We start from the raw sequence: 23,170 nt of genomic DNA, 5'->3' as shown, positions 1-23,170 counted from the left end.
GCTCACATATTAACCAATTAGAGTCCAGCTTCAAATTTTCCAACTTGCACTTGAGAAATGAGAGCTGGAATGCAATTGGCTGCCATAGACTTGATCTACTTACCTCTGTTTTAATAGATTAGACCCAGTGTATTTACACATGATATATAACAACTCTTCATTATCAGATGAGAGATCCTAATCCTAGCTTTCAGGACGGTTTACCTCATGTACATACTTAGTCTGCCATGAGGCTCAGATGCCCCACGAACCACACGACATATGCCCCAGGTTTAATTCTATTGCAAAAATGTCTTTAATTTTAGGGTTTCAAATAATATAACAAAAATAAACAAAAACGGCTGCAATATCCAGTGTCCTCTGTTAAAATGAATCGGCTTTAGGCACAGCGTTTTGCACAAACTTGTAGAGGCGCAGTGCGTTGCTCCAATATGTCAGTTTCTCATAACTCTTGATCCCAGCGATCATGCAACAGTTCGGGTTTTAGCTCCTCTGGCAAGGAGAAGTAGTGACTCTTGTAAAGTTCATCATATAGGAATACTAGGTAAACATTACCTCAGTCAGTTAAAAACCACTACCTGGAAAGAAGACTACTTCAATATGAAGCAGGCAGACACCACCTTGTCTGCAGTGGCACAATGAATGAATGCACGGTTTTTGAGACAAAGCCCTCTGCAATGCGTTAGTGGTTTGACTAGTTTCTTCTTGCAGCAGCTTTCCATGGTTGTGAGCGACACTCAAAAGTCTGTTCCATGAAGTCCCAAAACAGGCAGAATATTTGGTATAGTCTCATCAACGGAGCTGTGATAAGTAGCCATCCAAGTCCTAGAGGGAAAAAAGCCATAGCAGAATTAGCAAGGCTGCTGACTGTAATATATCAATTACACACATACATTATTTATATATCTCACACATTCGTTACATATTGGGTCTGATCATAGAGAACTCTCCTTTCCGCATCAAGTAAGAGCACTCACAATACCTGTCCATACTGCACATGAAGTAGGTGGAAAGATCACACTGTGTAAAGGGCCACTATAAGATGGTCCAGAGCAAAGCCTGTCAGCGCGATCTGCTGATACAAGTGAGAAGACCACACACAGACCACCATTGATTGCTTCTACGATAACCAAAAAACTGACATCAGTGTGTGGTTTGCTGTGACTGTTGTGCCAACTTTCCAGTTACAAATCCCTGAAAATTAATTAGAAAGGAGGTTTGAGCAAGAACAAGCCTTTCATTCTGAAAATCAGTGGGTTGAAGATTAGACTTCAATGTGATCTCCTTACAGGGATCTACACTGAATCTGCACTTTATCAGACATCTAGTACAGATAGATGATGGAGGGGGGGGGGGGGGGGGCGGTCAAAAGTCCAAGTCCCAGGGCTCAAAATCTTAAAAGGAAAATTACTGAAAGCCAGCGATGGAGGTGCTGCACAGTATGCGAATACAAAGAGCTGGTATATCGGCGCAACTCTCCAGTGAAAAGTCATCAGGCGCTTGGATAACATTTCCGATTTCTCTTTTATTTAGGGAATTAAAACCAGCAATAGATACGCGCTTTGGGGTGAAGCCGTTTATCAGTAATGCTGAGAGGTACTAACAAAGAAGTGAGGTGGTTATAACACAGTATGCAGAAAAAAGTGAAAGGAACCCAAGAGGGAGAAAAGGAAACAAAAATATAACAACCGTCTACTCTGTGAAGGGCTTTCAGAATATATAGTTTTCTGCACCTGAGAATTTATTTTTAAAAAAAATCTAATAAAAATACGTATACAGGTTAAACATAAAAACAGAATAAAATGAGATTAGGTTATAATTTTATCCAAGTGCCTGATGACTTCACTGGAGAGTTGTGCCGCTGCACCAGTTCTTTGTATCCGTATACATATAGTACCATGTTGCCCTCCTTTGGCCTTCAGACCCAAAGCAATTTATTGTGGTGTTGATCCCATAAGGTATTGAAAATATTCTGCAGGAATACTAGACCCAGAATGTGCTCAAAACAAAAACAAAATTCCCCACACCATTACTCCACCCCCACTAGCCTTAATAGCCGGCACCTGACAGGAAGGGTTCATCGATTCATGCTGCTTGCACCAAATTCTGACCCTCCGATCAGCACAGTGCTACAGAAATCGGGATTCACTTGACCAGATGAGAATTTCCCACTGCTCAGGGATGCAATTTTTGTAATCTTTTGCCCACTGGAGTCTCGCTTTTCTGCTCCTCTTAGACAGAGGTGGTGCTGGAACTATCCGTTTGCTGTTATAGCCCATCCACGCTAACAAACAAAGAGCTGTGCGTTTGGATACATTAGTTGGAGCACCACTGGTGTATTCAGCTATAATTCACTTGCCTGCACACTGCCCGTTCATCAGAACAATTCTTAACATCCTCCGACTCCTTTCGTCAACAAGTTGTTTACGTCCACAGGATCCCCTTTTCCTGGATGCATTTCCTTAATCACGCTAGTCTCTGTATACGCTCAGCACCATTACATAAGAAAACCCCACAAGGCTGACAGAGCATGAAATCCTGGCCCCAGCTACTGGAACACTGATAACGAGGCCTACTTGGAAGTTACTCATTGCCTGATTTTCGGTGAATGTCGGTGTTTCTCGGATGGGTATTACCAGCAATAAGGACCTGTGTCCTGACCACTGGTCTCCTGACCTGAACTCAGAGCATCATAGGAATCTGTGATGTATGGAGTTCGGGTCAGGTGACATGTGGTCAGATCAGGACACACACCTTTATTACAAACACAAAAAGTAGACCAAATATGTCAACCGGTCTAATGCGGATTCAAACAAACTGATCCACATATGCTGTGGAGCTACTGGTATAAAGTTCCTTGCAGGGAAGCTCCAATCGTGAAAGGGCTAATCTAGTGGCCATTCAGCGTATGACACAGAATCTGGGCAAAATGATCTTCTACCTTTAAATGTTTGTTGGGGGCTAATTGCCTAGAGCCCCACTACATGTACCTCCACCAGTCACTAGAACAGGGAACCCTAGCCCTCTCTTCCAAAGAGTTCGAATGGACAGGTGATCACACATGTGCATTACTACTCTATTCAATGTCTATGAGGCCAATAGAAAAAGTAGAGTATGGCCTCCAGGAGTCAGACAATCAATCCCGTGGACAGATGATCAATTTCCATTATGAGACTCTTCATGGAGACCCTCTATCACTTGAATGATGGAACCTGCAACTCCCACCAACACAGCTCAGTCATACTAAGCTCTCCAAGCTACCTGTGCATTTTGTGGCCTACTTCAGGTCATTGCTCCACATCTTCTGACATGTTCCAGTGACATAGAAAAATGGAGACACTAACTGTCCATGTTTATACGTGACTGCAGCAGTAAATAGTTACCTTGGCTATGTTGCCAGTATAACCTGGTACTGATGTAAGGTGACTTTCTTGTTGCCACATTCCACTTAGTTGTTGTTTTAATATCAGGATATTTCTGAAAAAGAAGCAGCAGCAAGTCAGTGGTGAAACATCATCAAGAGCTGCACATCATCCCAGGCTAAGACAACCGTAGGCGTATACATAGTTATATATCTACATTGTAACATTCGATCTGTTCTACTAGGTAACAGTAGGCAGCAGAGGGCCTCCGGCTCGGCACCAGCACCACTCTAAGTTTACAAATTACACTGTAGACCATAAATCGGCATTCTACTCATGTACTTGTGGTGAAATGCAATAAAAAAATTCCTCATTAGGCTGGGTTCACACTGGGCGTATTCCCAGCGGAAATACCGCGGGTTTGGCCGCAGCAAAAACCGCCGCGGAAAAACCCGCGGCGGCTTTGAAGCAGCCCGGCCGCTCGCTTTTCCGCTGCGGCCGGCGCTCCCATAGAGGAGAGCGCGGCCGCGGCGGAAAGAAAAGATAAATAGACATGTCGCATATTCTGAAACCACGGCTGCAGCCGCGGTTCCAGCCTGACTTACCGCGGCGGATTGGCCGTCCCGTGTGGACGAGATTTCTGAGAAATCTCGTCCACATGGCTGGCTAATCCCGAAATTAGCGGCCGCGGGCGGATTTGCCGCGGCTAAATTCTGCACGGAATTTCCGCCGCAAACCCGCCCTGTGTGAACCCAGCCTAAGTGTAATACAAGAGGACTGCTTCCTTATCACCAACGACCACACACCATCACATAGGGCAGTCTGGGCACTTACTCATCTGATGGCTTTTCTGAACTTGCAGATAACTGTGTCCACCATTTCTTCACAATCGCCTGCAGCCAGTTGAGACCAACAATCACATATCTGCCAAAAGAAGGAGTCAAGTAAATTTATGTAGACACGGATGACAACTTCCCATAAAAATAAATACACAGATTCCTACTCTTCTAGAAGGGATCTGTATGAAGCCGGTTTACTCCCACCATGTGCACTCCGGACACTGAAATCTTGGCATTAACACCTCACTTATTTCAGTTTTTGGGAGGTGGAATAAAGAAAAAAGAAAAAACAAAACAAAACCAGACAAAATCTGGATTTTTTTTGTTTTTACAGCATTAGCCAGGTGGAGCTAACATGATCAATTTATAACCTCGCTCTTTATGAACATAGTGCTACCAAATGCATAGTTTGTTTTTACTTTTGAGTCATTTTATACAAGGAAATGACTTTTTTTTTTTTTTTAAACTTGAATTTTCTTCATTTCCTAAAAAACAAATTGATATTTTTTTACCCATTCTTAGTTACACTCTGGGACTTGACTATATGATGGTTCTGAAAAACATTGAAATACGTCTCTATACATACCCCAACAGGCACCCTACTAGACGTAGGCTATAATCGGCATGCCGAGATAGCAGACCAAGGGTCTTCATTGGGCCCCCTGCTGCATGTAAACGCGTCAACACTAAATGATTGTGTTGCAGAGGAACAGATGGGGGTGATGGATAGAGGTGAGAACTTCCCTCAAACTGCTTAGAGTCTGTAGTGGCTACTGACTGTGGCATCTAAGGGTGAAACCTAAGTGATCAAAGTTATCTCCTATGCCCTCCATTACGGCCAACACCCAAAGCAGATAATGTGGGCTCAACTCCTGAGCCCATGGTATCCCCACATCATACATTTACAGTACATCATGCCAAGCAGCAGACACCAGCACTGTAAATCTATGGGCGAGAAGACCTTAAAGGGGCTGTCCCGCGGCAGCAAGTGGGTCTATACACTTCTGTATGGCCATAATAATGCACTTTGTAATATACATTGTGCATTAATTATGAGCCATACAGAAGTTATAAAAAGTTTTATACTTACCTGCTCCGTTGCTGGCGTCCTCGTCTCCATGGTGCCGACTAATTTTCGCCCTCCGATGGCCAAATTAGCCGCGCTTGCGCAGTCCGGGTCTTCTCCTGTTCTCTATGGGGCTCCGTGCAGCTCCGCCCCGTCACGTGCCGATTCCAGCCAATCAGGAGGCTGGAATCGGCAATGGACCGCACAGAAGAGCTGCGGTCCACGGAGGAAAAGGATCCCGGCGGCCATCTTCACCGGTAAGTATAGGAGTCATCGGAGCGCGGGGATTAAGGTAAGCGCTCCGGTAAGCTTTCTTTAGGTCCCTGCATCGGGGTTGTCTCGCGCCGAACGGGGAGGGGAGGGGGGGGGGTTGAAAAAAAAAACAAAAAAACGTTTTGGCGCGGGACAACCCCTTTAAAGCCGCTTTCCCTGCCTGCAGATACCGTACATGTTCCTCTTTTCCCAACAGATTCATTTAGTGTAATAAAATAAACAGGAAGCGATTGCAGTTTCCCTCTGTGTGCTTGAATGCATGCTGTGAGGATAGGAAGTGGGGGAGACAGACGGGCATCAGACTGGCTCAGAGATCATAACACTTGCAAAAGCTGCATTTTCAAAAAGAACGTAAGAGAGAAGAATGATGGGTACGCCTGAGGCAACTGCTCCGTTATAAATGGTGTACTCACAGCACTGCCATATTCCAACGCACTGTCCACAAAGCACGAACAACCCCAATACTTGCAATAAACCTACAACCTTACTGAAATAAATGAAGTAACAAGCAATATCCCCAATATATCCGTTATCAAACTCGTTCCCCTTAAAACTCCGACTTTTTGGAAATGGCATACTAGCCCTTTTACACAAGCAGCAGGTGTCAGCGCAGTAGCGGATGTCTGCAGATAGGAATATAGCTTGTTAGGTCACTTTAGGATTCGCCAAGCCGTAACGGTTACAGGACAAATTCTGTCCGTGGCCCGGAGGAGGCAGATGTATATTACCTGCCCTGCGATCAGTGTAGAGCATGCAGCAGCTGGGTGGATTGTATTGTACTATGAATAGCTGGAGCTTCATTTTGCATCTGCCTTATGAGGCGAGCCGATGACATGTGACACACGACACCAAGCGCACTTGCAAAGTAGGGACCGGGGACAATGAAACCTTGTAAACAGTAGGAGACGCAACAAAGGAAACTCACTCTTCAAATTTACTTTTCAGCAGGGATTTAACCAGTGGCAACAGATCTACACAGCAGCCAATGGAGACGGAGGCCTTGTCTTCTTGAAGGCTGAAAGAAACATAAAAAGTTACCAATTCTTACAGTACATCTCTGACAGCATGACAATGTAATTGTGGACTATACGGCATAGATACATGCAGAGCGTGCGCCCCCACAGATAAGTAATGCCTGGCATGTCAGATAGGGCCTTGTAAAGTAAGGCCACGCACATCCAGCAGTGCAAGTGTGATAGCCCAGTACAACGCACTTTGTTACTTCCGTCAGTCCCACTGAAATGAACAGAGCCGAGGTCCATTCAGCTAGAGGGAAAAGCAACCAGTCCCCCTCCGATCTTGGGATTGGTGGAGGTCCCAGGGGGTCGGACCCCTACCAATCATCAGTTTTCACCCATCCAGAAAGGTAAACAGTTTAACAAAACAAAAAAAACGTACAAAAACGTACTCTCCGGAATACCCCTTTAAAAGCAGACTGGAACAGCATTCGTGGTATTTGCAGTAACTGTATAACTTATACTGTGAAAACCGGTAAGCCTGAAACTGGTGTATAATACACACACACACACACACACACACACACACACACACACACTAAAACCTCCAATGTTGGTAATCAGCTTTACCTGAAGCCATTGCTACTCGAGGTAATTATTTCCATAGGAATCAATGTAAATTCAATTAATTTGTTCTAGACATTCCAAAAAACACCAAATCACATTTAATGGAGAATAAATATGATCTTTAATACCAAAAACAATAAATGAATATAAAAGACTACTGTAAAGAATGAAGATTTCACATATTACTGTGTGTTATCTGTGGTGTTACATAGGGCTGTATGTAGGTCACATTTACTACATCAGCTGTCCTCAGCGTTATAACTGTGTTCTCTGTGCTGTTACATAGGACTGCAGGTCACATCTATTGTGTTTCCCCCAAAATAAGACACTGCCTTGTATAAATGTTTGCCCCAAAAGAGGGGTTAGGTCTTGTTTTCAGGGAATGTCTTATAATATTTACCTAACCGTTGTGGAGGCAGGATTTATGAATTGGTTGAGCCGCGGCATTGGTTGGCCAAACAGATATTTTTGGTATAACTTACCGTAAAATCTCTTTCTCGTCGCGTTCATTGGGGGCCACAGCCTAGACCATGGGATATAGCCACTGCCCTAGGAGGCGACACTAAGCAAAAAAGTGTTAGCTCCTCCCCATCTGGCTATATCCCCCCTGCAGGCACTCAGCTAATTAGTCTGTCTGCAAGCAGTAGGAAGCCAGTGGGAGTAAAATTATACATATTATGTTTTATACATACCAAAACGAACTCTTTGGCACAATTTTCTGCCGAACCATGACCGAAGAACAGAAAGTTCCAGCAACCGCCTAAATAAATAAGGGGTGGGTGCTGTGGCCCCCAATGAACGCGACGAGAAAGAGATTTTACGGTAAGTTATACCAAAAATATCTGTTTCTCGTCCGTATCATTGGGGGCCACAGCCTAGACCATGGGACGTCCACAAGCAGTCCCGAAAACAATATATTGGGTGGGCATTCAAAGTTCGGCTGTGCGGTCAACGACCGCCGCCTGCAAGATCTTCAGGCCAAGAGCGGTGTCAGATGATGCAGCTGTGTGGACCTTATAAAATTTTGAGAACATATGTAAGGAAGTCCAGGTGGCTGCCTTACCCTCCTGAAGGGCTGAGGCTCCGTGACGGACTGCCCGGTAGGCCCCTACCGCCCGTGTGGAGCGGGCCGTAACCCGACATGGCGGCAAGCGCCCTGAGGTGCGATACGTCTCTGTTATCAAGGACCTTATCCATTTGGATAGGGTGACTTTTGAGGCTGCCAAGCCCCTTCGGGTCCCCTTCGGAATAACGAAGAGGGTGTCGGTCCTTACGAAACGTCTTTGTTCTTTTCACATAGATCCTCAGCGCCCTTACCACGACCAAGGTGGTGCAGCATTTTTTAAATTTTTTTTTTTTTTTTTCCTTTTTGCGTACTGGATCTGGACAAAAAGAAGGCAAGACAATTTTCTTCATTAGTCTGAAAACTGAGATACCACCTTTGGTAGTAACTCGGGTGATGGCCTCAGCACCACTTTATCCTGGTGGACGGTCCTATATGGCGCCTGTATAGACAAAGCCGCCAGCTCCGAGACCCTACGGATTGACGTAATGGCGACGAGGAATACCACCTTCCAGGTCAGTAGTCGCATAGAAATCTCCTTCAGCGGCTCAAACGGCTGGCCCGTCATAGTGTCCAACACGAGATTAAGGTCCCAAGTTTGGACCGGGGGTTTAAACGGGGGTGTCGTATGGGCGATTCCTTGCAGGAATGTACGTACTGCCATCCTCTTTGCGATTGGCTTTTGGAACAGTACCGTTAATGCCGACACCTGTCCCCTTAACGAGCCTACCCTCAGTCCTACCTTGAGGCCTGATTGTAGGAATGCACGAATTCTGGCCACCGACAATTGTATCGGTTGTACCCGCCCCTCCTCACACAGGTGAAGAAGCGCTTCTCAGACTCTACAATAAATTGCAGATGAGGCTGGTTTTCCGGCCCGTATCATAGTCTGGCTAACCTTCTCCGAATAGTCCTTCCTCCTCCACACCTCGGTCTCAACGGCCAAGCCGTCAAATGTAGAGACTTGGAATTTGGGTGTAGAAAAAAAGGCCCCTGAGATAGCAGGTCTCTTTGCTCTGGAGGATGCCACGGTGTGTCGAACCGCATTTCTATGATGGTCGCGTACCAGCTTCTTCTTGGCCAGTCTGGTGCTGTTAATATTGCTGATCATCCTTCCTGCTTGATTTTCCCTAGGATCCTCGGTATGAGAGGAATGGGTGGAAATAAGTATGAGCTTGTACTCCTCCCACGAAATGGTCAGCGCCTCTGCTGCCACTGCTTGTGGATCCCGCGCTCGGGACATAAACGAGTGTCGCTAGTAATTTAGTCGGGACGCCCTGAGGTCCACGTCTGGCGAGCCCCACTTCCGGCATATCGTCCGAATACTTCTGGGTGCAGCCCCCATTCGCCGGGATCCACTGTTTCTCGTCTTAGGTAATCCGCCACCCAGTTATCTCTATTCCGGGCAATGTAGACTGCGGACATCGAGCTCAGATGCTTCTCCGCCCATGTTAGTATGCCTGTTACCTCGCTCATTACCGACACGCTCCGTGTTCCTCCTTGTCGGTTGACATAGGCCACCGCTGTAGTGTTGTCCGTTTGAACGCGTACCTTTTTTCTCTTGAGATTGGGCCCGAAGTGTCGGAGAGTCAGGTAGATGGCCCGCAACTCTAGGATGTTCATATGTAGCCTTGTCTCTTTTTGAGACCACACTCCTTGAACAGACTGGTCCCCTAATGTTCCGCCCCAACCTGAAAGGCTGGCGTCCGTTGTCACTACTGTCCAGCGACTTGGGCTCAAAGGCCATCCCGCCTGAAGCCTCCCAGGCTCCCGGCACCACTTCAGTGACTTTTGGACTTGAGGGGTTATCTGGATTCGCTGTTCCAGGGTCATCCGGAACCCCTTCCAGCGTGCCGATATCAAGTGTTGTAGTTTCCTTGACTGGAACTGGGCGAACGGAACCGCCTCGAATGCTGCCCCATCTGGCCCAGGGTAGCCCTTCTGAGGGTTAACGGTTTCCCCTGTATTAGGGACCGGACCCCCTGCCGGAGCTTGTCTACCTTTGCTTGAGGTAGTCGGACCCGGTGCTGGCTGGTATCGAATATCATGCCCAATACTCCAAGTGTTGCGTCGGTATTCGGCATGATTTTTCGCGGTTCACTATCCAGCCGAATTCTTCTAGAATCTTCATCGTGACGTGTAAGCTTTTGATGTTGCCGTCCCCGACGGTGCCTTTATTAGTATATCGTCCAGGTATGGAATGGCTGATATACCTTCCGCCTGGAGCGGCGCCATCACTGCTGCTAGTACCTTCGTAAAGACCCTTTGAGAGGTAGACAGGCCGAATGGCAGCGCCGTAAACTGAAAATGCCTTCCCTGTGTTTCAAAACGAAGGAATTTTTGATGTGTTTCCCGAATCGGGATATGGAGATAAGCGTCCTTGATATCTATTGAGGACAGCAATTCGCCCGGTTGCATGGAGGTTATCACGGACTTGATTGGCTCCATCCGGAAATGTTTTGTTCTGATGAATTGGTTCAACCTCCTAACATCCAGCACCGGCCTCACTCTGCCGTCCTTTTTGGGTACAAGAAAAAAAGATTCAAATAGAACCCTTGCCTCTCTTGTGCCCCCGGTACTGGTTTCACAACCCCCTGTGCCAGAAGGTTCCGAACTGCCTGCTGTCGGTTGGCTACTCCTTCCGGGGTGGTAGGCACTCCGGACCTGCAGAATGAATTCCGTGGGAGAGTCGTGAACTCGATTGCGTAACCGGATGTCACAATTTCCTGCACCCACTTGTTGCTCACGCGCCTCCCCTATGTCTCCCGAAATTGGGAGAGCCTGCCCCTCCCCCGTGGTGACACTGGGTGGGGGCAGCATCTCATGCCGCGCTCTCTGATCCCGCTGTTTTAGATGTTCCGGGTCGGGATCGCCAAGTTTGCCTTGTTTTTGAAAGAGGGGTCCCTCTTTGCGTCCGTCGGGGCTCTTGTAGACTGGGACCACTGCCCCGACCCTGGGCGGGATGAAAAAACGCCGAAAGGATCTACAACAAACGGTTTCCTTTTTAGTGGAACCTTCTCCTTTCTTGCCGGCATTTGTGGTAACGACGTGCTCTTGCCGCCTGTAGCGTCCTTTATCATGTCATCCAGTTTAGGTCCAAACAGCCTGTTTCCTTCGAATGGCAATTTGGTTAGGGCCATCTTGGATGCTGTATCTGCTGACCAGCTTTTTCAGCCAGAGAGTTCTCCTTGCCGCAACCGATGCAGCGGATGGCCGGGCACCGAACTTGGCTGCATCTAGTTCTGCTGCGCATACAGATGTTTGCCTGTATGACGTTGTCTGTCAGTTTGAGCAACTCATTTGGTGGAGCGCCTGCTACAGTGTCTCTCCGTAGCTGCTTGGCCCAGGCTATGGATGCCTTGCTGACCATGCGGCCGCAAACATCGTCTGTAAGGCGGTGCCTGTGGCTTAAAACACGGTTTTTGCCCACTCATCCAGCTTCCTGTCTTGAGGATTAGCCAGCATTGCTACCTCGGCTGTTGGCAGCGCTGAACTTCTAGACAGTCGCGACACTGGCGGGTCAACTACCGGAGGTACCGCCCAACCCTTTTTCAGGCCCCCTGGGAATGGATATGTACTTCCCTGAGTCTTCCCGGGTTGCCTAAATTTCTTATCCGGGTTCTGCCATTCCTTGTTTAAGGACCTCCAAAAAATCCGGATGGTCTGGGAAGACCTGTCGCTGTCTAAATGACACCGCGGAAGGAGGCGTCTCCACTGTTTCCTCCATTACTTGGAGGATTTCTCTTATGGATATTACCAGACCGTACATTAGGCTGGCTAGGCGCGACACCTGTTCCTCGTCTAGTTCCGAAACTGACGAGCCTGCAGAGTGGTCGTAGTCTTCAGACCCACTGCCCTTGCCCGCCGCTTGCGCCGTATCCCGGGGCGCCCATGAGCAAGATGCTCAAGGGGCCTCATTGCGAGCCCGGGCTGGTCTCGCAGAATACCGGGACCGTGAAGAATGCCTTAATCTATGATTAGTATGCACGGACTCCCTGGACCCATGAGAGCCATGATAGTCCCTGGATTGTCTGGACTTTGAGTGTCCAGACGACCTCCCGGTGTGGCGCGATCTATGGGGAGTGTCCTCGCTGCTACGGGACCTCCTCCTCTTGTGTGCCCTCCCTCGTGGATATTCCGAGGAGGACGCGTCTGAGCTGGATTCTGACCAGCGTAAAATCGCCGCAGAGAATGTGGCCCAGCCAGAAACGGCAGCGGCCAGGGACCTCGCCCGTTGGGGTTCGGGCCCTGGCTCCACAGGGGCGGCGGGGGGCACCGGGGTCCCTGGAGCTGCACGCACCGCGGCACATCTAGCGCAGCGGGGGTCGACTTGACCGCAAGCGAACTTAACGCTGCAGGTAGTGCAAGCGTAACGCTTCACCCTCCCCTCGGCCGGGCTGGAACCCTCTGATCTAGGGTCAGACATGGCAACAGAAAAAAATTCCCAGGTAGCGGGTAAGCTAAGTACCGTTACAGGAATGCCTGCAGGGGGGACGGGGAGGGCAAGGGGAGAACACCGCAAAGTGCTGCCTTGGGCAGGGCTTACCCGGTCTAGCAGCTGTTTCTGCGGTTCCCCCGGTCCAGCTGGAGCCTCTGGTCCTGACGCTTGGATGCTGTCGGAAGTCGACGCTGGTGTACCATACGATCTCGCGGCGTTGGTGACCCGGCAGGTGCTGTGGCAGGGACTGCTGCGGAGTTGTTACTGCTGCTGGTGCCCGAGACAGGAGGTGCTGCTGCTGTCCGGGTGCTTTCTCCGTTGCAGAAGGAAACTGCAGAGGAAAACTGCAGGGCTGCACGGCTGGAAAGGCTGCTGTGTGCTTCAGAGAGCTGCAGGTGCTGGGCCCAGAGGTGTAGCAACTGAAGTGTCCCAGGAGCGCGGCCATTTCTCTGTCCGGCGGACTTTTTAACTCACCCCGGTCGGAGGGGGCGTGGCCTGGCCCGGAAGCGTCCCCGCGACCCGGAAGTGACGCTTTCCGGCCGTGACGACGGCGCTCCGCCCCCCCGGAGCGCCGTGCCCGGAAGTGGTCTGCCGGCCGGCGCCCTGGCGTCCTGCAACACGCAAGCTTCTATCCCTGGGCGGGAGAGCTGCCGCTGCCGCCGCCTTTGCCATCGTCGCTGCCATCGCCGCTGCCCCCGCCGTTGCCACCGCCGGCGTCCTGATGCTCCTTAAGGTATGCGCTGTCTGCGCCGGAATACTTGCCGCGCCGTCCATAGTCCCAAGGGGGGTGTCTTCCTGGGAGCCACAGCCTGCCTTGCGTCGACCACTCCAGCAGTGCTGCCCCCTACGCGTCACCGTTAGACAGTGCGCTACTCCAGGGAGGTGGAGCCCTATGGCTGGCGGGTAACCGACTCAGATGCGCATTGCATGGTCGGGCCCCTTTTTCTTCTCTGGGTGAGACGCCGCAGTAGTGGTGGAGACACCCCCTGCCTGCGTCTCCCCCGGGAGGCCAGTAGAGCCAGGGAAAAGCCCCGACTCCCCGGATTCCCGCGAATAGCTCTTTCCACGTCTGCCTCCTAGCAGACACTAAGCTAAAGACTAATTAGCTGAGTGCCTGCAGGGGGGATATAGCCAGATGGGGAGGAGCTAACACTTTTTTTGCTTAGTGTCGCCTCCTAGGGCAGTGGCTATATCCCATGGTCTAGGCTGTGGCCCCCAATGATACGGACGAGAAATTATAAATACTCCCTCCACAATGTGATGGCTGTGATTGGTTCGTCGATCTCTGCTCAGCCAATTACAGCCATCACATTGGTTCATCAAGTGCTGCTCAGCCAATCAGTGCCATCACTTCCTGGATGTGGGATTTATGAATCCTGTAACAAGGAAGTGATCATTTGTGGACTGCCAAGGACTGCAAAAAGCGCGTCGGAGCTATGGAGAGCAGCGGGAGGGACCTAGACCAAGCCTGCTAGGAATGTATATTTCCTTTTTTATATAATGCAGCTAGGGGCACGAGCGCTAACAATCTTAGCGGTGACGTCAGCGCTCGTGCAGTCGTCCAAACAATCGTCGGCCCGTGTAAAAGGGCCTTAAGTCACCACTTTAGCTTACAATCTACATTAGAAATATGGTACTAGAAAATGATACATGCAATTAAAAAAAAAAGTAGACATTACCTATTTGTAAGAACTGGAAGACAATCTGCTATTAGTCCTAAATCTTGCATCCTAGCGAGAAAAAAAAATAAAGTCAGTGTCATGTCTTACCTTAATCTGGTACTATATAGCAGAATGCATCACAAACTCCTACATTCTATGAGGCATCTCCCTGCTGTCAGAAAGATCTTATACCGACAACACTTTCATTTCCCATATTGTAGGGTGTATTCCTGTATGTAGCCAGACAGTGCATGAAAACTGGCAAGGCTCTGCTCACATCTCTGCTGTGGTGCCCATTTATAAGAGAAGCCACGATACAGTGTTGGATCTCTCGTACAACAGATCCAAACTGTGTCCAAGGGACCCCAATGTGGTCCGGTGGTGGTTTCTGTCTGTGTCTGTCATTCAGACACTAAGCATACCGCTGCATGCTGCACCCAAAAGAGCATCTGACGAGAGGATACCTTCGCAATGTCCCTATATGTACACAGCATACTAGAAGGTGCTCCATATTTCAGCAAACACCAAATTAGTTTGGTTTTTTTTGTAATGAGTCACTAAAAATAAATTAAAAAAATGTATAACGACAGCATTTTCTGTCCATGTGCCCTATTAGGAAGCGAGCGCCCACTTGAGACCCACATTCATTAGCAAGAACAGAGAGCTACTAAAAAAATGTATCACACAGATTAGGACACTGGTGCAACTTCAGTTTAATGGAAAAAGGATAGCTGCCTCTCCAGGAAGAATGTGACATGTGAGGTTTCAGGGGTCAGCCCCCGTACATTGGAGCTGCCTTCTCCAGAGGGCAGTCTTGGTGAGACAAATCCTTTAATTACAGGTAAACAGATGCACCACATGGAAATACCTGACTAGATAGGCTACAAGTTCATTCACGCTGCGCTTCCTCCAGAAAGTAAGAGCGACATTTAGCCTGAGGTTTCGGCTGAAGAGGACCTGTGCCATCGTATCATGATCCTTCGATACCTAGAAACAAATAAGGAAGGGGACTTCAAAAGGAAATTTCCAGATAGCTAAAACTCTTGAAAGAACTGAGCTTTATACTTCCCTTTCCTGACATCTCCCCAACTCTGTGCTTTTCCAGCTAAATGCAGCCAGTGGACTACTTGGTGCAGGCACGGAATGAGAGGACTAGTTGATCAGTGCTTCTGCTTCTTATGATCAGTGGTAGTCAGACCTCTAGGACCCCCACCATTCTTGAGAATGAAAAGGACCCCTCACTTTCTGGCCACCTGGCTACAATTTCCCTGCACAGTAGTGTGGTGAGGAGCGTCACTGTGTGGGGAAACGTTAGCACTGCACCCCCCTCATTCTCAGGATTGAGAAGGGTGTCCTGAGAACCCCTATTAGTTGTTCTCTGTGTTTAGCCTTCTGCATCTAGTCTTGCAAAATTCCACATCATGTCATCTCCAAGTATGGTGCAGATTGTCCCTGTGAAATTCTGCACTTAAAATCCGCTATGGTGCCCAATACAATGCAGATAATAAAACTGTCCAATACCCTATTAGCACATCAGTGAGAACGGATGGAGCCAAGTGAAGCACCAGGGATCATTATCAGCAGCAATGAATAAGCAGTCTTACCTCCGCAAAGAAGCTGCTGTACTTTGAGGACGCCCCTTCAGTTTGTGAGGAGGCCGAGTCACTGGAGTTCAGCACAAAGCTGTGCCGGTCATTGTGGAGCTTCTCATGCAGGTTCCCTGCCGCTAGCTCATTTTCCTTATTTGCCATGTCACAGCCCCAGCCTTTCTGATGCTGCTTTCTTCTGTAAGCGGGGCTCAGTGCCTGGTTCAGGGCCTTCCTCTTACACACCACCACTTTATAAAGGTGCTGGTCACTGACTGAACGTTGCCGATTCGAAGTTCTGCAGGTCAAAAGTGTATTTTTATAGATGTACAAATCAATTACCAGCAGTAACAGACTATGGCCAGTGCAAGAAAATAGTCATTCTATAATTAATGGAAATCTATCACAATTGCATTTACAATTTATTGGGTTGCTATTGGAAACAGTCAACAATACTGTCAGACACATCCTTAAGGGGCTATTCTGGGACATATTTAACTTTTGCTTACTAACAGGTTATCAATTGATTGTCAGGGACCCCACCAGCCACCGTATTCCCAGTACCACGGACACTATGGTCAGCAGAGGAAGCAGAAAGCGCTGATCATAGTGCAGAGGAATGGAATGGTATTGCAGGTGCTGCTCCTATTGAAGCCAATCTGGCCTGCTGCACTATGGTCCGTGCTTTCTGCTTTCTCCGCTGACTATAGTGTCACTGGCTCCGAAAATCAGCTGATCAGAACAGACCTGCTGTTTGGACACCCACTGATGACCTGTCAGTCATCCATAGCAAAAAGTTAAAAATGTCAGGGAACAGCCCTTTAACAGACCGTATACAGTAGTGGGACTGTTCGATTATTCATAGTGCACACCAAAATGGAATATTGATTTTTACATTATTCTCTGTTTTTCAATAGTAAAGCAGAACCTCACATACAGCGACCTCATGTGTACAGTAACCCCCAGTCTCTGCTTAAAGCAGATGACGGGCAGTCTAAGCATGTGACTATTTGCGGCGAACCACCAGTCTCAGAAGTGCCAACACTGAGACCAGCAATCAGCTGCAGTGGTCACACGCTTACACTGTATGTGACTGTGCTACCTGCGGGCAGACGAAGGTTAGAAGAGACTTGAGCAGATATACTGTAGACTTTCCATCCAGATTTACGGGGGGTTACTCTGCAGTGCAGGTGAATGAAATGTGCAAAAATGTCATCCACATTATGCGGGAACGAATCTGCCCACAAATCCGCAGCATTTCCCCATCAGAAACCACAAACAAGCGGCCCTCACCAATGGAATCTCTTTAGAGTGCAGCAGTTCCCTGTATTTCACGTGAAAAAAAACACATGTGAGTGCATCAGACGTCTACAGATGAAAAGCTAGAGAAACGGTCCGAAGACGCTAAAGGGCCATCTCTTGCAACTGCTGCATTTTAAAGAACCCATTGGTGAGCGATGCTTTCTCATGGCTTCAGGTAAAGGTTTCATATACGGTATTGTTAAAGGGGTTGTCCCGCGCCGAAACGGGATTTTTTTTTTCCCAACCCCCCCCCCCCCCCCCCGTTCGGCGCGAGACAACCCCGATGCAGGGGTTAAACAAGAAAACCGCACAGTGCTTACCTGAATCCCCGCGCTCCGGTGACTTCTTACTTACCGGTTGAAGATGGCCGCCGGGATCTTCTCCCTCGGTGGACCGCAGCTCTTCTGTGCGGTCCATTGCCGATTCCAGCCTCCTGATTGGCTGGAATCGGCACGTGACGGGGCGGAGCTACAAGGAGCCGCTCTCCGGCACGAGCGGCCCCATTCAGAAAAGAAGAAGACCGGACTGCGCAAGCGCGTCTAATCTCGCGATTAGATGCTGAAAATTAGACGGCACCATGGAAACGAGGACGCTAGCAACGGAGCAGGTAAGTGATTAACTTCTGTATGGCTCATAATTAATGCACAATGTACATTACAAAGTGCATTAATATGGCCATACAGAAGTGTATAGACCCACTTGCTTTCGCGGGACAACCCCTTTAAACTTGCTGAGCACCACCTGTGTCACAGCACCATGTCTACAGTGTCCACAGGGGTACAGACATCGCTCACCCTCCATCCCATTCACCTCTATGGATGAGCGATGCTTGGTTACATATACGCACTACTGCTCCATTTACACGGAGGATATGGGGTGTGAAGGCCTCAGGATCCCTGCGGTTGAACCCCCAGCGAACATATATCCCCCATCCTTAATGTCTTCATTTATTAGAGTGCCATCAATTCACAAGATTACAAACTCACCTGTTTATTACAGTACCCAACTTTTCCTGTGAAATGTTACCCTGTTTAATAAGAGAACAGAATCACACATTAAGTTTAGTCCAAAATATACAGAAAGAAACCGATAATTCAGCATCTACAGGATACGCCGGAGAAGCTTCAGGGGTAACACATGCACCAGGGACTTTACCACGATAACCACTTGCCCAGAATCAGCAAGAGGCACAATTCCTTTAAGCCTGTATGTGATCATATCTGTCAGATGGCCAGTAATGAGGTGCCAGGTTTATTGTATGTTGACTACTGCATTATGGGTAAAGGCCCTTTAACACTGGACCAAACGGCCACTGCTTAAAGTGAATAGGGAGTGACAGGGGAGAGCGAGGAGAGAAATCTCCTCCAGGCGTCTTGGCCACCTGCTTCCCGCTCTGTGAGCGAGTGTATGTGGGCACGAGTGTCGGGCATAGTTTGCCCAACATTCGTCCAGTGTAAATAGGCCTTAGCCCTGCACCAATTTGTACTCCCAATCCGAATTAGCTAACATTTTTTTAAAATTTTTTTTAAATAAAGCTAATTTTCGAAAATATCAACATAGTGGACAAAGTGCGATCGTCTTTACCTCCTTCATGTTCTGCTTGGCTCCAGCAGAGACCCTTCTCCTTGAGTGGGCATTGGTACAACCCTCATCTAGGTCCCGCTTCTTGGCATCACAGGCTTCAAATGCCATAATCCCCAGATAGTCTGCAATCAGAAAACAGACAAGTATTTGAGTATGTCCAATAGTAATGACTGCATCTTAAACGGTCTACTCCTTGGAAGGATTGCGGTGGGTGAAACGTGGTCAGGAATGAATGGCGGTCATGGTTATGTAACATTATGTTGCTATGGATTTAAGGCCAAGGCTCCTAATGCCATAGCAGGTTCAGGATCCTTACACGTGCCCATATATTACCCAGTCTCCGTTACTCACATGTTAGGGTATGTTCACCATGGTTTTTACTTTACTATTGACACATGTATCAGGGAATCTCCCAGCGCTCACGCTGTACGCACCCATAGGACCCCAAGCACCTAGTTTATGCCAAAACAGTGTCTTGTATGGAAAAGTGTAGTCTGCTATGTTTTCCTATCCAGAGGAACACCGTATTAAACACCCCAACACACACCAAGACACCACACTAGACATGAACACAACCTCACCACGTTGTACAGTCCTGCTTATTCACAAAGCATAAGGACAGCTGCTAACTTCAAATGGGGTAATATGAGGGGTTACAAAATCATAAAGGGGTTGTAAGGTTTTCTCCCTAAATATAGGCTCCCTATGTGTAAAAATAAGCCATCACACACTTGCCTGGCCTGGCTCCAGCACCACAGCTCTGTTCTCTGTGCCAGGCTTATGTGGACAGGCTGAACTTAGCCCAATTACAGGACGTCATATGTAAGTGCAGCGGCCGAGGGGAAACCCAGAGCTGCAGCGCTAATGCTGCGGGGGAGCCAGGAAAGAAAAGCATAAGGTTGATTATTATGTTCGCACATAGGAAGACGGAATTTAGAAAAAATAATTAAAACAGACAACCCCTTTAAATGACTTGTTAGCCGTTTAGTCGTTCACGACCCTTGGCGAGCCCCCTTCATGCTTCTTCCAGTTGTGTGATATCCATGCCAGTATCCGCTCTGACAGTATCATCCATCGTGTCCTTTGGCAGCCATGTCTTCTTTTGCCACTGATCTGTCCAAGCATTATAGGTTTTTCTATGGACTCTGCTCGCATTACGTGGCCAAAATACGTGAGTCCTAGTCTGCCCATCATAAACGAATAGCGATGTCACAGTCATACACACCAGCATTTTCATAGGTTCTGGACTGCGGCAGTAATATTAGATCTGCAGCATTGGTTCAGACTGGTAAAACCTGTCCTTTATATAGTAATGTTGAGCTAAACCGCTTTTCCTGTCCCTTGTTAACCCCTTCACGACCGTCCAATAGTAAAACTTACATCAGGCGGTTGTAAAGGGTGTATGGTCTGGGCTCGGGAGCAGAGTCCGCTCTGTACCCAGCAGATATCAGCTGCTTGTGACAACTGACAGCCGCTAGTAAGTGTCGCGGTCAGAGTTAGCTTTGATTGTGGTAATTAACCATTTAGGTAGCGCGGTCAAAGCTGATCTAAACGGTCAGAGGATGGAGGCGGGCGCCCTCTCTCCTGCTCTCCCATCAGCACCCCTGCAATGCAGTTGGAGGGTGCCGATGAGCTGGAATGGCAGCCCAGAGTCTGCTGGAGGCTCTCATGCATAGATGTCCATGGGCTAGATAATCAATGCCAAGGATGGTAATATACTGCAATACTGACGTACAGCAGCACAAAGTACAAGCTATTAAATTATTGCAAATTCCAGCCTCCCGCGTCGACTTTTTTGCATTAATTTTTGTTCAAGAATAAAAAAAGGAAATTCAAATATTAAAAAGTTCAAAAAAGAAAAACCTCTTTAGATATATTTTTTATGGGAAAAATGGGCAAACCATTAAATAACCTGACAGATTTGGTATCGCCTGGTATGTAAAAGTCTTAGATATCACAATGTTTATCCCGCATGGTGGAGGCTGTTAAAAAAATGCCAAAACTGCAGGTTTTTTTTTTTAAACATAGCTCCCAAAAATGGTGAACAAAAAGTGATCAAAAAAAGGAGGTTTCACAAAATGGGTCCAACAGAAACTACAGGTCACCCTGTACAAACTGAGCCCTCACACAGCCCATTCTGCAAAGGTTACAGGTCTCAGAAAACAGCAACGGGAAGTAAAGCATAACCCCCTCCACCCCCCCAAAAAAAACCCTCTTATTCATATTTTACTGAATCACTTTCACAGTTTTGCCAGCGCTCAGGCAAGAGATAAGGAGTTGCTGCTTTGCCTGAGAGGCTGTGATGTGCGCAGGCAGAGACGTTTAGCGGCTGCAAGAGGAAATGGAAAAAAAAAAAAAAACTTGCAGCCAATTACAAACTGGTGGCGTGGCCAGGCTGTCAAGCAGCCTGCATCTTGTCACCACCTACACTTCTGGTGGTGACAAGATACAATAATACCCAGCATTGGTTCATGGGGGGGGGAGGCTATCAAAATTGGGATTATTTACCCTGGAAAAAGACAGCTAAGGGGCGATCAAATAACTATGTATAAACACATTAGAGGACAATACAAGGATCTCTCCCAGGATCTGTTTATACCCAGGACCACGACGGTAACGTCTAGAAGAAAGCAGGTTTCATCACCAACACAGAAGGGAGTTCTTTACTGTAAGAGCAGTGAGACTGTGGAACTGTGCCTGATAGAGGAGTTTAAGAGGGGAATAGATGTCTTTTAGAGCGCTATGACATTACAGGATATACATATTAGGTAACCAGTGAGGTTGTTTATCCGGGTCTTGGAGTCAGGTAGGAACTTTCATATGTTGATTCAGGGATTATTCTGACTGCCAATATGGAGTCGGGAAGGAACTTTTCCCCCCCAAAATGGGGTAAATTGGCTTCTGCCTCATTGTTGTTTTTTTTTGCCTTCCTATGGATCAACAAGGGGGTGGGATGAATACAGGCTGAACAGGATGGACATTTGTCTTCTTTCAGCCCAACATACTATGTTACTAGGTGACACCTACTAGAAGCTGGTATTCCTGCAAGCCCTGTAACAAGTAGGTTGCGGGCTGAGAGGCCTATGCTGTGGGTCAGGAGGGGTATAGGTGCTATCTACAAGGAGAAACTAAGTAGTTGTGCATGCTTATCCTTTCCTTCCCGAGAAGACTCTGGCTTTTATTCCCAGTCATGTTATAAGGCCAGCTAAAAGGTCAGACATTGACCTGCAGGCATGCTGCCTTTCTTCAGGTGGGGCCATAGAGGCATTGTACCAGCTCCAATTTGCATGCTTAACTTCCCAGCTGATCATATATATTGATGGATCTATTGTAAACCTGCTGGACAGTCACTTGTGTAAGAGCTTCATTTTATATTCAATGCTGATTTTAATTTGGTAATTAGGAACATGTGTCTTCTAAATATTCGGGAGCCAGAGATGTCCATGTGATATCCTTAGCCTGCAGCGGTGTTATGGAGAAGTCAGGCAGATAACAATGTGCTGACAGATGTAAGTGTGGAGTCAGTATGAAGTGCCAGGTTGGTGGTTTGTCATCCTGACTATGTTATGTACACAAAACATACAGATCGCATAAATATCAGGGCCAGATCTACGCCGGGATAATGCAGGCATGTAGGGCAGTAGGGCGCATATTAAAGGGCCTCTGCCATCACCCCATAATCTACAGTATGAGGCTCAGGGGTGAGGGGAGCAGCTTTTTATACTTAGCGGGTCCTTCTTTCCAGAGCTGTGCCCCAGAGCTATCTGTGTGGGTGCAGCATGACTTTTCACGAGGCGGTGTGAGCGCATTCTCCTATTCATCTCTGTGCACACAGAGACTTGAGAAAAGTGTCACAGGGTGCGCCGATTTCATGGGACCCAGTAGTTATAAAGGCAGCTCTCTGGACCGCCATCCCTTTACCTTTGGGGTTCTAGAACATAGTTTAATTAGTCTTAAAAGGTGACGACAGAGGTCCTTTAAACCACACACTCGCTCTCCCCCTTCTTAGCCATCCACAATACCTCTAAGGGCGCCCATGCAGGATCTGAAAACGATTCTTCATCTGTCTCCAGCTGTCGTTGGACACATAGGGCCAGTTGGAACAACTTTAACAGCGAACGACTACAATATGTATGGCTGTATCACAAAACCAGCCCCTTGTTTGTCCAACCTACTTCTATGGACCGTGTATGGCCAGCCTAGGCCGCTCAGCCCTCCAATCCTGGCCATCCATTGTCTTCTTGCACTGTCCGGCTCCTACATCCTCTCCCCGGCGATCACGCTGACATGAGCCATGGGCCGCACGGCTTGTGTTCCTTCAGCTGCCCATACACATTCAATAACTGTTGGATGAACGATTGTTCGTCCGACACCCATTTCCCCCGGCTGCCCTGTACACATGAATGCTGGGCT

General features: G+C 47.9%; 1 protein-coding gene across 1 annotated transcript in view; it reads right to left on the bottom strand.

Moving 5' to 3' along the window:
- Positions 1 to 271: 271 nt before the first annotated feature.
- Positions 272 to 23,170, bottom strand: part of KATNBL1 (katanin regulatory subunit B1 like 1) — a 32,714-nt gene continuing 9,815 nt past the window's right edge. Inside the window, exons 2-10 of the mRNA XM_066608705.1 lie at positions 18,758 to 18,879; positions 18,160 to 18,200; positions 15,890 to 16,169; positions 15,154 to 15,272; positions 14,304 to 14,354; positions 6,466 to 6,555; positions 4,197 to 4,286; positions 3,384 to 3,477; positions 272 to 825 (exon numbers count right to left, since the gene is read on the bottom strand). Coding sequence (XP_066464802.1) covers positions 793 to 825; positions 3,384 to 3,477; positions 4,197 to 4,286; positions 6,466 to 6,555; positions 14,304 to 14,354; positions 15,154 to 15,272; positions 15,890 to 16,169; positions 18,160 to 18,200; positions 18,758 to 18,865 — 906 coding nt within the window. The 5' untranslated portion in view covers positions 18,866 to 18,879 and the 3' untranslated portion in view covers positions 272 to 792. The remainder of the gene's footprint in view (positions 826 to 3,383; positions 3,478 to 4,196; positions 4,287 to 6,465; positions 6,556 to 14,303; positions 14,355 to 15,153; positions 15,273 to 15,889; positions 16,170 to 18,159; positions 18,201 to 18,757; positions 18,880 to 23,170) is intronic.

Source organism: Eleutherodactylus coqui, chromosome 6 (genome assembly GCF_035609145.1).
Source record: "Eleutherodactylus coqui strain aEleCoq1 chromosome 6, aEleCoq1.hap1, whole genome shotgun sequence".
Lineage (NCBI taxonomy): Eukaryota > Metazoa > Chordata > Amphibia > Anura > Eleutherodactylidae > Eleutherodactylus > Eleutherodactylus coqui.
Note: the sequence above shows the minus strand (reverse complement) of the source record. Positions and strands in the feature narration are given on the sequence as shown.